At 40.5% G+C, this 18244-nt stretch overlaps 1 protein-coding gene across 2 annotated transcripts in view; it reads right to left on the minus strand.

Moving 5' to 3' along the window:
- Positions 1 to 18244, minus strand: part of GRM3 (glutamate metabotropic receptor 3) — a 217911-nt gene that overhangs the window by 7119 nt on the left and 192548 nt on the right. For both annotated transcript variants that reach the window (XM_073238900.1, XM_017669587.3), the window contains one exon: positions 9999 to 10173. In XM_073238900.1, coding sequence (XP_073095001.1) covers positions 9999 to 10173 — 175 coding nt within the window. The remainder of the gene's footprint in view (positions 1 to 9998; positions 10174 to 18244) is intronic.

The raw sequence follows: 18244 nt of genomic DNA on the forward strand, positions 1-18244 counted from the left end.
ATTGTAGCAGAAACCTACTCTGATATTCCCCATACTATTGTGGAACTTGATAGAATGCTTTGCTTCAGTGTGATCTTATGCTCTGCTGGCTCACTGAATTCTAATTTCTTAAAAATTGAGTGAATTTTGACTATATGGGTAAGAAGTACAGGCGATGCAAAGGCAGCTTTGTGGGAAAACCTCAAGTTAGAGTTTCAAGTAATCTACTATATAGCACATGGATATCATTATGGGAGTTTGCAGAACTGACCTGCATCACAAGGACATTAAAGGGAACACCCTATGTTACAAGGTTGAAATTCTCTAAGGGGAAGACAATACACATTCAAGGTCTTCTTACAAATTCAGTAACAACAGCAAAAACACCCAAGAGACTTGTTCTGCAGCCATTCTTTTCCCCAACCACTTTTTAGTGTATTGAAGGGAACTGTCGCTTATTTTTCGGCTTCTTTTTTACTTTTCATCTGTAGCTTTTCCTACTGGATTTTATTATGTAAAAAATACCCTCATTTTTGTACATGCTGCTGAATAGAGTAGAGAAAATTACTGTTTTATGAGTTGACTATCTCAATTACTTTGCCTTTCATAAATATTTTACATATGCCTCCCATACTGGCCCATCTGTTATTCCCCAAGGTAGTAAAATACGTGGAAGAGCAAAGTACTATCATTTTTATGTGTGTTTGTGATGAGCTTCTGCTATTATTCTAATGAAATTCTCATGAGATTTCTAATGGCATAAGTTTAGCCCATTTTCTTAAGTACTGTTAAGCAGATTTCTATAATCATCTTTTCTGCCGGAAATAAGAGGCATGCTGGCTTATTTTTGGCTTTCCTGGGAGAAGAAGTGAGTAGCAGCTGTTAGTTCCTCTGGGCTAAGGTGCTACTTCATCACTATTCAATGTGAAAACTGGATATAGCAGAAAAAGACCCAATAAGTTCCACCATTGATCACAGAAGGGCAATTCACACCCATCAAAAGGCATATTTTGCTTCACAGACTTGTTGAAGCATTAGAGATCAATGCAGCCAGTGGTAGCTTTGTCTCACACTGGGAAATCCATTTCTCTTCTACCAGCAATGCACAGGCTGACCAGGCATTAGAGAAAATGAGCCTATTTTTTCAGGTAACTGGGTCCTCAGTCAATGCTAAATATATTCATTTAATAGATTCTTACAGATGCCAAGTCTGTTAGTCAATTTAGTGGCTGAGACTTAGTTCTTGAGAATCAGTGTTACTATCACTGTGTAATATATCAGACTCAGAAAAATAAAACAAACATTTAAATAGAACAGACATTCCAGTTTGTTCCCATCTGTTCCATTTCCTTGCTCCTGGTAACCACATTATTTTCCCCAGCATGTCTGCTTGTTTAGCTATTTTAATGCTATGGACATGGAGTCCAATTTCCACCAGCTGTTTGTCACCTTGTTCTTCTGCTTTATTATTGAACCTGTTTTCTTACTCATCACCTTAATTTCACTGTGCCAGGCCCATTGGTCCCATTCCAGAAGATGTTCATCTGCTGATTAATATATGTTATTAATTAGCATGTATTATCATCTGTGCATATGATGTCACTACAAGCTAAGAGTGTGGTTTTCACAGTGAAAACAGAGAATCCATTGTTAAGAAATGAGGGCTAGATTCTCAGGACCTAACAGTCTTCAGCTGCTAAGATTTAAACTGATTTAAGAGGAAATTATATTCATTATGATGTGGGATAAAAATCCACAGATCCAAGCTTCAATTTCCAAATGGGAAGTTAGAACTTGTGGATGCAAAGACTTCTTCATTGAGTGAGTCATTTCTTGTGAGCCAAGATTCATGGAAAGAGAAAATATGGCATGTACCTTTTTAGAACCCATGATACAACTTAACTACCTTAGCAATAGAAATTCTACATGTTCTTCAACTAAATACCTCAGTCCACTGTTGCCATGTCGTAATGTCATGTTTTCTTTCCAATCATGTCCTTTATTCTCTACTCCCTCAAGAAGTACAAAAATGGATGCCCATTAATTTGTAAATGAAAGGACCCCATCATTTTTTGCACTATTCTACCTATTTTGCATTCTTCTTGCCTCCTCTTGGTTGCCCAACATCTCTGGTTATTTCTCTTTTCCATCCAAATGTGTTTTCAGGCCAGGATCTGAAATGCATTCATCCTGAGGTTCAAACAGTGAACAGAAGCCGTGTGTCTTGGGATCAAAGTATGAAGCCCAAAGTACTGAACTCTTATAAAATGATGTCAGCTATTATTCCCCCTTTTTCAGTGGAGCTAATCTTGCTAGCTTCACCTTCAAATTACATATAGCTTCTGAAACTTTATTATCCTCCACTGCTACCACCCTGATTTAAGCCACTAACATCTGACTATGCAATAGCTTCCTAATGGTGCTCCTGCCTGCTCACTGTCTTCTGTTCTGCCCACACAGCCAAAAGGATGAAAATGATGCTTTAAAGTCGGGCCATGCCACACCTCTGATGAAACCCTTCAAGTGGTTTCCCAGTAAAAGTCCTTGCAATAACCTCCAAAGTCCTACACACTCTGTTGCCTCTCTGTCCTCATCTCTTAGTTTCATCCTTATGAATTTCCTTCCAGCCACGCTGGCCTCTGATATTCTTCCAGCTTTGGACCTTTGCTTTTATGATCCCTCTGCCTGGAGTGTCTTCCCCCAGGTACAGACATAGGTCCCTTTCATTTCCTTCATGCTCTGCTCAAACTTGCCCTTCTCAGAAAGGTCTTCCCTGGCCACTCTATAAAGCTCTCTATCCCCTGTATGCTTTGCCTGTGGATGCCCCATATTACCTTCTCCACATCACTTATCGATACCTGGCATATGTTGTACACTGGTTTGGCTGGCTGTCCTCCCTCTTGCTTGAGTGTACAGTCTGCCTGTTTTGTTCATTACCACATCTCCAGGGCCTGGAGCTGAGCCTGGGCCCAACAGCTTCTTCAGTAGGTGACTGGATTATCCGTCCAGTTGGCCACATTTATTTGTTGAGGGGTCTCTGTCCCAAAGCCTCTGAAATTACTCCAGATAGGGAAGACATCTTTTTAAAATTTCTCACATAAGTAGGCATTTTCCTGCTATCAGCACACAGAGATCTCCACTAAGGGCTGTTGTTAGAGAATTTCACTTAAACGAGATGAAGAAGTAGGAGGCAAAAACAGTGTAGAGTAAGTTAATGTTAGACTCTTTGCTTGCTTTAAGATATTGATCATCTGAATTCAATGTGTGTGCAGTATTTGATTATATACATATTCCTTTTTTAATTAACATATCTACATAGTTCTGAGTATAGTACCATGTTTCCAAAGGCGTTAATAAATTTGGGATTACAAGGAAATGCACACGACTATCTGGGTACATACAGATATTTCTCATACAATATGAACTGTAGCTTAGGAACTCTCTTTGAGCTATTTAGTTTACATTCTATTCAAATATACAGGGCAGAAGTGTAACTACACAATGTTATTTAATTCAAGAAAGTGATACTTATTTTTAAAGAATTATTTAAGTGAGAGAAATGATATCTTTGACATAAACATTTAGGCAGCCACCATTTGCAGTATTCTTTTATTTTCTGAGATGTTTTGTGAGCACCCCCTCTGGAATACCATGTCTCCTCTGCATGCAGCTATGGTGTGGGGATCACCAGGGTCTCAGACGTGATTTATGCCACTGAACAACCTGGTCTGGACTTTTGAGAGGAATATGAGTCTGCACCCACCCATGTTGGTAGGAGAAGATGCCGTTATGTATGTAGCTGAAGGGAAAGCTTTGAACTTGAAAAATATGGAATTTTCAGGTGCTTAGATTCTCATTGTCAGAATAGTCTCTCAGATGAATTTTGTAACCGAGATGAGAGAGAACATCCAGAGAGGCCACAGGAGGCACACCGCAGATTTGGAGTTTTATCTATGACTTCAGTTATCCAATTCCTTAAAGTATCTCATAGGTAGGGCCCTGGTTTTCTCATCTAGGAACGTGTTTATTAGAATAAATGATCCTTAGCCCTTCCAGCTCTGGTCTGTGGGGTCACTGTTACTAAAGAAGGTGCGCTAAATTTGCTTGGCAAAACTTAGTGAAATATTAAAGGTGAAGAGAAAATGACTTAAGAGTTACAAAAGAACAGTTATGAGAAACATACAGTGGAAATGTTAAACAGAAGAAAGGAGAGGTGTTCATCAATACAACATGTAGCGTTACATCTTACAGCTGGAGACTCTCCATTCTCCCATTCCCAGCAAAGGAGGCAGAGAAAGGGAATAGAATGGTTTTCAGGAATGCTGTGGACTTTCCTTCCCAAAGGGAAACTGGACTGACATCTCTCTTAATTTGGATGCACTAGGTGTATCCTGCCTAGAAGAAGATGGCTCAGTTTGGTGACTACTCTAGGTTCCTCCCGAACTGGCCAGTGAGGATTAATGTTTATAATATTCTTATAACTGTGGCGAAGACTGTTGGTTCTGTCTGTGTTGCCAAATAACTTGCAAATTTGCTTGGCCAGGCTAGTGTCGTCATGGGACTCCCTGAACTGTGAAGCACAGGCATATTATACTGTTTTTCCGGGCTTGCACTGTAGAGAAGAAACTTGGGCCTTACATGCCATTATTTTTCTTTTATAAACTCATATTCAGGCTTGAACAATGGATTGCCCCCTACTAATGGGGGTATCTTCAAAGGCTCGGCCATTGATAAATGCAAAGTCTAGTCCTCATGTGTCTGCTTCCTGTTGCTGTAGCTCTGTGGAAAACTGCACGATGTCTCTAAAAGACTGTTTACTTGATCCTTTTTGCTACTGCTTTATTTTTAAAATGTGTAAATGCTTTGTAATAAAGAATACTTCTGTTAATTGAGCAGTTCACACATTACCACCTAGACAAGTGACTTTTGGAATAATGCTTTAGCGGAGGAAATCAATCTCCATATGCCTATGGCTCCTCAGGGACCCAAAAACAAGCGTCATTAGTTGGCAGAAGCCTCTTGACTGATCTTAATGCTAATGACATACATTCATCTGAATGATCACCTTGAGCAAGAGAAACACACATCCCCACAGGACCAAGTCTGGATACATACAGCTCTGAAGACTACTGGGCACACCCCACTTCTCACCTCTTGCTCCCCAGTCTGTGCTGATGTAAACCTACATTAGTGTCAACAACATTCTGACCTGCATGGGCCCCAGAGGATTTTATGCTGTGCAAATCCAGCTAGTCTCCTTCAAAATTATGCAGTTCTACTTACATTCACAGCATATGTTCTTGACTGCCTGTTTTGGGAACTCGCTGTGAGAAGCCCCTTTGCTTCTAAAGCTGACAAAATAAAGAATGACCTCTTTTCTTTCTCATCCAAATACAAAGAATGTTTGCTCGTGGGTGGGTGTGGGAGTAGCATTATAAGTATGAGTTTAGGATTTAAAGGTTGCTGAGTTATACTGCTATTGGAAAGAGCATTCCCAGGTTCAATTAGTGTTTTCTGAGTGTCCAGGTGCTTCAATGCCAGAAATGACTTCTCTGGAGGTTTCCAGAAGCAGCTGGGGAAATAACTGCTTGGGGATGTGGCTGTTCGCATCACAAGGCACAGGATGGGAGTTTAGAATACCTATTCCTCTTTGAACCCAGTGCCTACTTCCTCTCTGTAGGTCATCTAAGAGGACCTCCCTGCTCTCCACTGACACCAGTGGATGACACAGACGGGATGGATTAGGCCAATGCCCTCAGAATGTTTTCCTTGGACCACTTCTATTGAACCAGCTGGGGTATCTGTTACAAACTAGATTTATTCTGTCCCAGACCACATGAATCAAAATATCTATGGGTGTTTATTTCAAAGAGGTTATTTTTTTTTGTATGCAAATATTGGGAACCTTTGGCCTATGGGTACAACTTAATGGAAAAAGTTGATGTTTCCTTTTTGTTTTTATTATTTTCATCTTACTGGCTCCCATAGTGTATAGTTAATCAGATACAACTAAAATTGTTCTCTTTTGTACCTAGCAGAAGAAGGTAAACATTTTTCAGATGATTAGTTTTCCAGGAATGAACCATGTTCAGCAGCCCTGCTTCTGGGTTTGGTCATGCTCTTCCATCTTTTTGGAGCAACTGTTCCACTTTTAAAATCCAATACTATCAACCATCTTGGCTGCTGTCAGGGGGTTCACTGAGGCTCTAAAGTAATATGGCATTTCTGTTACTCTTGCCAGAGAATTAATTGGGAATTAATTTGGCTCTGTACCTTCCAGTCTAGGTGACTTATTGGCATTGCACAGGATTAAGTGTGTAAAGCTGCTATAATCCCTGAGAAGAGTGTAGTACTGGATTAATTTAGGATTTGGACAGTGTGGCATAATAAAATTGATGACCATTTCTTTGAGAGTTTGGGTCTATGCTCCTCCCCTTGAATCTGGGCAGGCTCTGTCATGCTCTCTAGGATCCCACAGAGCGAAGTGACCCACCCAAGTGCCAACATAAGAGTGAAACCATTGTGACCCTCCAGATCAGTGTCAGCTGATACCACAGAAGGACCTCAGTGAAGGGTATAGAGCAGATAACTGCTTAGCCACACTGCCTGAATTCCTGACCCACCAACTCATGAGAGTTTGTTGTGTTTGTGTGTTTATGTAGGGTAACCCTGTTGCTGTAAGAGCTTACTCTCATCCATACATGGGGTTTTTGTTTTTACCTCTGGAGGGAGTAAGTCAGAAAACCAGGTAACAATAATCCAATAAAATAAAATGCGTGCATAATACTTATCAGAAGAGCGTAAATTATGTACAACCTAAGTAAGTCATATGCTTTTCCTAATGAGCTCTGAGTAGTTTAAGGATTTTTCTTGATTTAAAAAACTAATGTACTTCCCAGTACTTAGGAGGGAAGAGGATATAAATTGAGCTGAATATATAATGGAGGAAACAGGCACTGAGATATTAAACCAGTTGTCTTAATGTTCACCATAGTCGCAGTAACATATTAATACACAGAACTAGATTCCATAGATGAGTGTCTTTCAAACTTCTTTGATTGTAGTTCACAGTAAGAAATGTTTTACCTGAACCTGGTACACATAAGTAAATTCTGGAGCAAAGTTTATGAAATACTATTTATCCTTTTCACATATATTATACTCTAATATATATATTTTTAAATGCAGTCAAACATACTAACTAATTTCATGACCTATTAATGGATTACACTATGTAAAAGACTGCCCTAGACACTGAGTTTTATGGGACCAGGGATTCTCTCCTATTCACCACTTGTGTACACTGTGCTTAGAAATTTCTGTTGTGTAAAAGGTACTCAAGCATTTAATGAATGAATGAATGTTGTGACAATAGTTCCAATTTATTACAATGAGAAGGATATTAACCACAAATCAGGATTTGGACAGTGTGGCATAATATTGACGACCAGTTCTTTGAGAGTTCGGGTCTATGCCCCTCCCCTTGAATCTCGGCAGGCTCTGTCATGCTCTTTAGGATCCCACTGGGATCATGTAGTAGGAAATGCAGTATCAAGTCTTAAATCCTTGTACATCTTTGAGAAGTTAACTTCTATTCTCTATATTCTCAGCTGTAAAATGGAGCTTGTGATGCCCAGTATTCATGGGATAAAATAAGCCAAAAAATATAAAAGTGTTTTGAATAAAAGATACAGAATTGCAAACAAAAGATCAATATATTTGTTTCTTATGCACTTTGAAATGCCTAGAGATAATCACATAAATACTTCACTTTGTTACTTTAATACCACTTCATTAATTTGGATTAATTAGGGGAAATTGCTGAAAAATGAGGTGTAAATTTAGACCTTTTTAAAGAAAAATAATTTAAAATTTCTTTGAGTAACAAAATTTTTATAAAATGTTGGGCTTGGTAGACACCTACCTTGAAGTATTAATTGGGCCACTAGTAGATTTAGCATATCGAGTGACAGCTAAAGCAGGTCCACTGTAGCCAAAGTACATTATTTTTGTGTAAATGGATTTTTCTGAAATTCTGAAGAGAGACTTGATTGGATAAAGTGCCCTTGTTATCCCTTCAGGAATTTATTAATTCCTAGTATATATATTAGAAAATGCCACCATTTCTAAATTATTGAGGTTGGGATGTATGGGATTTTGGACAATGACTCTGGAAGACTTAAGGACTTTGCAAAATTGTTTGAGTACAACCAAGAGTTCTGTCTGAGCTATCAACAAGACTATTTTGTGATAGTCTAGGGTAACCTTCCTTTTGTCCTCCCTTTAAAAATTGCCAAGTACCTAGCATTATGGGAACTTTCCTGACCTGCATTCTGGGTGAAGGAGCAGAAAGTACAGTAGTTTGATGCACTGGCTTTGAAATCAGAGAAACTGACTCTAAATTCTAGACCTGCTACTTTCAATATCTGTGGCCCTAACACTTTTAATAAAACCCTGACCCTGGGTAGGTTTCTTAATTTAAGAGAGTTGTTAGTGTTAAATAAGATATACAGCACACACACACATGTATAAGGTATTTAGCACAATGTCCAGCACATAGAAAACACTCAGTAAATGATAGTTCCTGTTAGCTGTGATTGTTTTTATTAGTGATTGCCAGTGTTTTCTTGTCTTGATTAGCTAGCTATTAGAGTTGGACTCTAGAAAAAGAGATTTGTTTACTCAAGAAATAAATAGGTTTCTCTAAGATAAAAGGAAAAATTATTTCACAACTTTTACCATGTGCTGGTACTCAACCATGTGACACCCGGAAATTTGGCTGAAAAGTTCTCCACCGAAAAGTGGTATAAACGAACAGTATGTCACTGAACATGGGCTATCAGCCATCAATCTTCCCTTTGTTTGCTAGGGGACGGCAGTCCTGTTCAACTTTATACTTTGTTGGAGAAACTGGGGTACCAATGTGATTGCTCACTCTGTGGTGCTGCGGTATTTTGAAATATCCTTTCTAACTGACTTGATGCAAAAGTGTGAAGTGGTCATTTGTCTCTGCCACTCCAGTCCTCTCCCCACCCAATGTGTGGCTCTACTCCCTCCTCCCCACTTCATCCTTTTGACAGTGAACACCTACTTCATACAGCACATTAACTGAAAATGGCTTAAAAGGTTGTCACCTTAGGAACATCTGTGCTTTAGAGGACCTAAGAATTAAAGGAATGATTCTTTAAGGATAGTGTTTCAGGTATTTGCAGGCCAGTAGGAGAGAGAATTTTGAACTGGGGAGTCATTCAGGTAACATTCAGTTCACACTGCCTTCTCAGCTGGTTCTCAGCTGAAAAACAGTATGTCATTGAAGTAGGAAGAAGATCTATTCCAGCACTTTCCAAGGTGTAGTCCATGGGATATTAATTGGTTTAACGGTGCTCAAATGCTTTTATGAAACTCTGTAAATAACAAAACTTAAAACAGTTGCTTGCTATGGGGATTCTGAAAACCTTTAACACACTCGTGTTAAAAGAGGTGCTGTGAATTTCCAAGAAGGCGTTTAGGATGTAGCATTTTCCAACTTACTCCATTATTTTCCCCTTTTAATTTTTCATGAAGTACTTCATCATCTATGTGACACAGAACATACTTTACAGAGTACCCATGTGGCTCAACCCTTTAGATAGATAAGTAAACTAAGGCAATGAAGAACAAAGTGATATACTCAGGATTACCGATTGAACTGATTGCAGATTCAGGATTGGAAACTAGATTCTCTGACTTCACAACATGGTCAAAAGTCCTATTTGCAGTTGCAGATATTAATATCTGTCTTCTCTGCTAGACCATAGTACTGCCAAAACATAAACTTTGACACTTCTACTCGGCACTGTATCCCTGGCACCTAAACAGTACCTGGCACACCATGGTTAAACCAGTACTTATTAGACCTGATTTCAGTTGTTCATGGGGATGGACTTGGCATGTTTGTTCCTGTCTATGTTCATTGCTTACCTTCCCAGCCCACTCCCTGTGTTGGGTGTGATGGAGTCAGTACCAAGTTCCATACTTACACTGAGAATATGTGGTCCCAGTTCCACTGACACTGAACCTATTGAGGTGCAGTCTGTGCGTGACCACATTCTTCTGAGGTTGGAACAGGACGATGTGCACCTTGGGCGCAAACAAACAGCCCAGGACCACGAAGCCGCTCAGACTAACGGAGATGCACATGGTTGTCGTCTGCACCTACAAGGAAGGTGGAAGAGGTAAGTGTCCTTCTAGAAATTCGACCAGGTGCCAATTAAAGAGAGCACTGAAAAAAGACCAAGCTCAGAAACCCTAATCACTTGCAGTCCTTTTCTTATTATAGCTGAACCAATAAGATAATTATATTGGATCTCTGAGTTTGGAATATTCATGGAGACATTGCTTAGGATTTGTAAGCAAATACTACTTATGTTGGGTACTTCTGAATGTTGACAAGACTTCACATGGATTTTCTTCTTTGTATTTGTAGAAAGGTATTTCTGCAGAACCACTTAAGAAAGAATCTTAAATAATAAAATATCAATATTCAATGATGAAGTGACCAGATTGCTAATGGTTTCAGTCAATCAACTTGGGCTGTTTAAGGTTTACTATATTATGAACAAATTTGGGTTTTTTACATTTTCTCATCTCTTTCTTGCTGGGAGCTCTGCCTATCACTTATTGGTTTCCCTACTCAAACTGGCGGACACTATCAATTTTGTTCTGGGATACTTTTTAAATTATTTCATTGGCATCTTCCTGGAGTTTTGACATGTCAGGTACTCATTCTTCAATGTTTTTGTTATCAAGGCTTCCATATAACCATGCTTGACAGATAATTTTCAGTTTCCCTCTTTGCTTCTCATGAAAGTATAGCTCAGAACTAGGTTTTATCATCTCTCCATTCTCTTGCCCTCACTCATCGTCTTCTCTGATCTCATCATTTGTTCAGGCTTTAGCTGCCATAGATTTTCTAGAAAATCCCACATTAGATTCTACATGTTTTATCCCTTTCAGTACTGAAGAATGGAAATTAATTATTTCTCTATCAGTTTCTGCTCAGAGTAGTTATGTTAAGTCCTAGAGTAACTTAGGTTTCTTTTTCCTTTTTCCCCAGGCAGTGCTATCACCAGACTTTCTCATGCCTTAATGGGATCAACCGTCTCCTCTAATCAAGGAAAGCTGAAGACTAAACAATTAACTGGAGAAGCCACATAACTTTAGAAGACTTCCCTTTTGATTAAAAAAACTCAGGTTGCACTTGTAGCATCATTTTCACGCCCTGGTTTTACTTTAAATGCTGAAAGCATAATCCATCCTCACTATTTTAAAGCTCTGTGTCTCTTACCCACTCCAGTGCTCTCCAGCTTGGCGTCAAAGCACAGGCTCCTTTCACTTTTGTTAGCCCCTCAGAGGAGTCTACTACCTAATCCCATGATGTAAAAGCCTTGATAAATCCTAACTGTATTATTTATAGCAAGACCAGCTTACAGGAGGTTTGTTTTTTACTTACGTGCATAAGATAGCATTAGAACTGTACTCCTCCTGCCTCAGTTCTGACTGTAGCATCACTGTGATACCTATCAGTGTCAGACAAGTTCAAATGTGCAAGTTTTCAAGGAAACGTTTCCTAAAATAGTCTGCAACTTTGAAATTCCTCACACACTTTTAAGACACCAAAAGGAGAGGAGAAGGGAGGTGATGATATCTTGGAAGGAGGTGTGAGTTCTATATGCTTGGTCTCTTAGGGAGGGTTGTGCCATGTCCTCATTAGCAGCCTAGAGAGGAGTGCTGCAGTGTGGCTAGTCAGGGTAGGTTTGAGGTTCCTCTGCAGGAAGAGGATGCCCTGATTTGGGGCTGATTCCTGTCTCAGAAATCTAGAAGGTGAGAAAAGGCTGATTATTTCTGTCACACAGCACAGAGACTTGATACTGTCTTGAGATAGTCCTTTCAGAATGTATCCAAGCAAAGGATATGTGAGTGGTGTGCAAGGGCAAGATGGGCCACACTATCAAGGGCCTTTCTGGGTAGTCTTGGGCCCACATGGAGGATGCTGGAGACTTTCACAGAAGGAGGCGGGAGGGGTATAGCTAGATATTTCCTGAGACTGAGTGTGGGGCCACAGGAGACGGCTCAGAATAGAGAACTTGCCAGCCATCTTGCTCAAGGACCTGCAGGAGAAAAGGATCAGCAGGAAACTTCTGAAAATCACATGAAAACACCCTTTGACCATATTCCAAGCATCCCAAGGATGTGTCTTTAACCACTGTGGACTTTGAGATCATACAGCCATCCAGTTATACAAGAAGTGTCCTCCATATTCCTTATTAGTCTTTAACCAGGGCTTAAGAGGGAAACAGCAACTGGGGGAGTGGAGAGTGAGAACAAGGAGAAAGGGGACACCAACCACAGCAGGCTCTCAGCCCCATGCAGACCAGCCCGCAGGAAAAAATGAGATGTAATGTTAAGTCAAGATTTGGTTTTGCTAATTACATAGGACTAGACATTTTAATTTCCAATTAGAGACTGTTTGCATAGGAAATGATTGTAGGACCATATGTAACCTATGAGTACACAAATTCATAGCCCTATCAAGGTCGTGGGTGTTTTTCTTCATTGCTCTACCCCCAGATTCGGAATGGTGCCTCCCATATGGTAACACTCAGGATTTGAATGTATCCGCTGGAATTCTCTCCTGGGGTGGGAGGGGGATGACTCCTGTCACTAAATACTAAAGGCGCCACAGGAAACAGAGCTAAAGTCACATTTTGGTCATAATTTATGCCACATATTATTGCCAATATTACCTGTTTTAAATTTGACACCTTTTCATTTTTAAAAAGCCTGAGTATTAGCCTTGTAGTTTCAGTTGCCCAGTCTGTACTCATCTGTAATTCCTTGATCTGCTTCTTTGTACACCACCAGGCCATGCTGCTCTGTTTTCATCTTCCTCAAACTCTTAGCAACACTTGACTTGGTTAACCGGCTCCTTTGTTTTGGCTTCCTGACCACATGCTTCCCTCGCTGCCAGTCCCTTGTCTCAGTCTTTGTTGATTCTTTTCTAACCGAACTTTCAGAGCTGGACTGTCCCAGACCTCAGGTTTGTACTCTCTTCTCTTCGTCGTCTCATCAGGTTCTGTGGCTTAAGAACCTCCTATGTTGATGATGTTCGAATATTTGTTACTAGTTCTAATCTTATCTCCTGGTCTTCCAGATTTTATATTCAACTGCCATTTTGTGTATCATTTTAGATATGGAATAAGTACTTCAGATTCCTCAAGTGTCTCCATTTGAGTGACACCAAGTGCCATCCAACTGCACAAGTCAGAGAAACCTGAGCGTCATCCTTGGCTTTTGCCATTTCTCTTATACCCACATCCAAGCCAACAGCAAGTTCTGTTGTTCTTTCAGAAGGTAGTTAGTTCTCTGTGGTCTCTTGTGCTTTATATGCTTTTCAAGCACAGGTTCTGGCTGCTTTTGTTCTGGAATTTCAAGTATGTTTGCATTACAAAGAGCCTTAGAAGATAGAGATAGTGCCTACCTGTGGAGCACAGGGCCAGAATATCACCCACTATAAAAAATTCAGGCCCCCTAATCTCACAGACTAGATGGTGGTCACCTGGTTCACTTTGCAGAGCCGGTGAGAAGGGGAGCTCCGGGAAGCAGAGCCAATGCTGACATTCTGGCTACTGCTATTGCTTTGAGTCATAAAGTTCTTTCTGTCAGGTCACAGGGCTGTGGCATGCCAATATGTTACTTTGTAAATATAAAGTCTCGGACTCGGTACTCTTTGATGGTTTGGGTAATGGGATTGTATTGGCTTTCTGAAGAGGAAGTATGAAGGTCTTATGAATCAGCTAACAGGAGTTGAGAGAAAGGCCATGGGAATGAGTAGCACACATGTTGACCAAATTGTATGGCCAACTGAGCAATAAATAGTGCCCCACTCCTCTGCCTATTATTGAGAAGGACTTGGGTAGAGGGTCACATGCTGTGTGACAGGAAGCAGGCTCCAAAGTGGATTCAGAGAGAGCTCCAGAACTGGTGCTGTGATTGTTGCTCTCTCTTCTTGTGGGGAGGGGTTGGATTTCCTCCCCAGTCTGATTCAGATCCTAGGTGGGCAGAAAGTTCCACTCCCTTTCATATAAAAATTGTGGAGATAGGAACCTATACTGAACATGAAAAGAGGGACCTTCAGAGAAGGCAGAAACCGAGTGAATCATCTGAACTTTGTGTGATTCTCTTGGGAGATGAGGGGGCAGGGTGTACGAGGCTTGGGAAGGAAGAACAGCTACAGCCGGAGCCTCCCAAGCTCATCTACCACAGTACACACTCTCACACTAACTTAGGTCCGTTCCAAGATGACAAAGTTCTCAGTTTTTTGCAGCAGAATCTCCTTTGAAAAAGGAACTTTGGTCCACCCTGTGAGATTTCCCTGACACAGAAAAATGCTCTGGGAAACCACAGATGGGACACTGACTAGTATTTGAGTTCCCACTGACCTGGGTTGGGTTTAAAATGCTGACAAAGGGGCTGCATTAAAGAATGAGAAGGTGATGCAAAGAAATCTAGATAAACTCTTGCATTAGCTGCAGCCCTGGAAAACTTCATTAGCCCTTGTGCTAAAACCAGGCAAGACCCTAAGAGAGGTTATCATGATGAGACAGCAAATGCCCTGGATTAAGATGAACTCTATAAAAAATGTTGCTGCTGTGTGAGTCAAGGCCGGGTTAGCAGAGGTGCACATACCACGTGCCCCAAGCAGAACACTACCTGGCTCTGGCTTCTGAATCAAGAGGTCCCAAAGTTGAAATGAATAGTGACAGTAATGATGATCTTGCCATCATCCAACACAGGGTTTTGGGGACTCAGAAACATTGGACCTTCATTTGGTTGAGCCATGAGTGGGCTGCTGTGCACTTAAAAGTGAAAGCAAATGTACCTCAGTTATGGGCCCGGGGCTGTTCTCTCCCTCCATGCTGCCTGATTCCTCCCTTACTCTCCACCCTGATTTTATTTGCTTTAAGGACAAAGGTGCTTACAGATAGCACTAAGGTCTTGTCATCCCCAAGGGTGGCTGAAACCCATGCACGAGACCCAGTATGCTGGGAAACTGGGGAGGGAAGAACTCAAATTTTTATGCTCTGATGGTTACAGACGAGCAACTCACCATCTTACCCAGACTTGTTAGAGGAAAAGCTGAGCTAGAAGTAGAATGAGGCATGTGACACTTGATTTAGATGCAGTTTTAGGGGATGATAAAAGTTCAGTCATCAAGACAAATGATATTTTTGCAGCATTAAAAAAAATAGAAATGAATGCTACGATCCTGTGATGAACACAGTACCAACATTTTAAATGAAGCTAGGATCAGTAATAGTGCTGTCCTGTGCTGTATTCAATCTTAAAGAAAAATCAGTAATACTACTTCTTTCCTGATTACTGCTTTTGCAGAGGTCACCTAGATCATGTGGCATTGCTTAGTGAAAGTGGGAACTTGGGGAAGCAACATAAATGCTGACATTCTAGTTACAGGATGGCTCTAAGTAACAAAATGTTTTATCTCGGAATCAGGAGTCTCAGGTCTTCTGCCAGGTTCCCTGAAACTGTGGGAGGCTAATTTGTTAGACTGCAAGGTGGGGAAAACCCCTTCACAGCTCCTGACAGGTTCTATTTCCATTGTAAACATCCTCCCATCAGCTTTTGCCACCATAGGCTGTGACTGGGACACCTACCTCAGCCCCCTAACCCGTCTCCCCACTCCTGCCTTTGTCTTTCTGTCCATATAGTTATTGTGTTGTTATCAGCTTGATCTTTTTCCCCCTAAAATGTGAGATCATTAAACTCCCTGCTTAAAAAACCTTTCAATGGTTTCTCTTTCCATGTAGAATAAAATCTAAACTTTTTGCTATGGCCATAAAGTCCTATGTAATCTAGCTTCCTTGCCTACCTCTCATATAGAATCACCTTTCCATCTATTCATTAAACTGTAGCCATAGATCCCTTTTTTCCTAAGGCATTTTTTGCCGAGACATGTTTGTACTTGCTGTTTCTTCTGTTAAGCATGAAGAAATCCCATGGCTGGCTCCTTCCCCTCCTTCAGTGATTAGGAAATGCATTAGTAGGAGTGGCAGTTTTTGAAAAAATTTGAGATTTGATATATTTTTTTCAATCTTCAAAATAGTTAACATAAGAAAACTGAATTTTCTTTCTAAGTATTTGAACCTTGTCAAAATTCTAGAGTCTCTGCCCACCCTCGGGAAAGTGCTTCACTTGCCCCAACCCAAATAATAATCCAGCATTTTGGCCCTCAGTGTACAGTCCTTTGTCTAGCAGCACCTCCATCATTTGAGAGCTTGCTAGAAACCCAGAATCGTGGGTTCCATCCCTTCTTACTGTAAATGCATGAATTACCCTGTGTTTTCATTTGCTCATTATGTACTCTCCATCTCTACCTTCCTCTCACTCCCCACTAGACTGTAAGTTAGAAAAGAGGAGAGACTTGTCTGTGCGGATTGCTGTGTCACCACGGCCCATAATAAGTGCTTAAATACTTTTGGAAGACACTAGCAAACAAAACCCTCTGTATTTACTATTGATTAATTCCTTTATGGATAACTTCCCACCCAAACATGGCCTAGTTTTTATTTACACTATTTAAACAAAGTATTGGATCCCTGATGACTCAGTGTTTGATTCTTTTACTATTTGGGATGGTTTCGTTGTGATACAGAAGAAAATGGCCTGGATATTTCTCAAAGATCCTTGGAATTTTTGTATTGTTACCCAAGTTCTTGCTCTGTCTTGGATGGTTGTAAAAGCTTCAATCAATTCTGTTTGTTCTAGGCTCTACTCTTTCAAATCCATCCTCCATATTAAGGGTAGATGTCTGTGTGTGTTAACATGAAAGGCATGATTTGGATCTGAAAAACCTGTCCTACTATTTCTTAACTGTGCTACCTAGGAAGTTAATTATCCTTTAAGTCTGTTTACTCACCTATCCAGAGGATAATGAAATTTGCTTTCCAGGGTGCTAATGAAGATACAGGACCTCAGGTAGGCAAAGCATCCCACAGAGTGAGGTCAGAGTTGGTCAGGAAGTGACAGTTCCTTCCTTTCCCTCTTACCTTTTCGTCATGACACTATTTTCCCTAAGCAAACAACCAGCCAAAAGAAAAGAAAAATTTAGAAATCACAGCACCTCAAAGACCTTAAACATTATTGAAATGAATTCTTCTGCCTGGTGAAACTGGAGCAAGTTGCCAATCCCCATTAATTTCTCAGTAGACTCCTCCTCAGCCACCTTCCACTTGACTAAGATGATATTACTTCATTCTGTCTTGCTTCAAGAATATTCTCTATATGCCCTGTACTCTCTAACTACCACAATTCCACTTTCCCAAGGGACAGAGAGAAATCCCTCCACTTCAAGGAGTATTACTGCAAAGACCAAGCTCTTACTGATCCAATTCTTCTTTAAAACCTGCAGGCATTTAAGAATTTGTAATCACCAGTTTAGTGATAAAGTATGCTGTGTTAATCTTGAGTTCTTTCATGCTTGGTATTTTTTCCCCAGCTGGGATATAAGCTTTTTGAAGACTGGAATAGTGCTCTATATTTATACTCACCATGGGTGGCAAAATACTGATTCATAAACCTTGTGGGCTGTTCCATGCCCAAATTACTTTTAGCTGCCTTTCAATGACTGGGGGCTTTCTTAATGCTGTTAATTCTTTCTGAGCCACATGGCTTTCCTCTGGGAAATTTTAAATTTCAGTCTTGTTTTGGGATTTCTAGATGATTTTTCCATTCTCAAATGCTTATAGGTCCAAGATGCATAAGTGAGGGGATCCAGGTTTAAGGACCCAGGGGTTGGTGGCTGCTGTGGGTAGCAGGAGTGGGTGCTCTGTCTAGAGGAATAAACACTACTCAGGTCCAGCTCGCTGTTGGGTCTACGTGTTTAGCTTTGTTAAGAGAAGCCAAAAATCTGGATACTTCTGTAAAATTTCTCAATTTTCTAATTTTGACAAGTATTTCAAAGAGTTTCAAAACAAGGCCAAACTAAAGACATCTGTGGAGCAAGAAGAGCATGCAATTCATTAGCAGTGGTTTTCAATCTTGACAGCAAATTAGTCACTTGGGGAGCTTTGAAAACTCTTGAAGTTCAGGCCACACCCAGGCCAATGAAATCAGGACATCTGGGTCTGTGCCCAAGGTATCCATAGTTTTTTCAAAGCTACCCAGTTGGTTCAACGTGCAAACTTGAAAACCACTGTGTTGGAGGCTC

Source organism: Manis javanica, chromosome 6 (assembly GCF_040802235.1).
Source record: "Manis javanica isolate MJ-LG chromosome 6, MJ_LKY, whole genome shotgun sequence".
In the NCBI taxonomy this organism is placed as follows: Eukaryota; Metazoa; Chordata; class Mammalia; order Pholidota; family Manidae; genus Manis; species Manis javanica.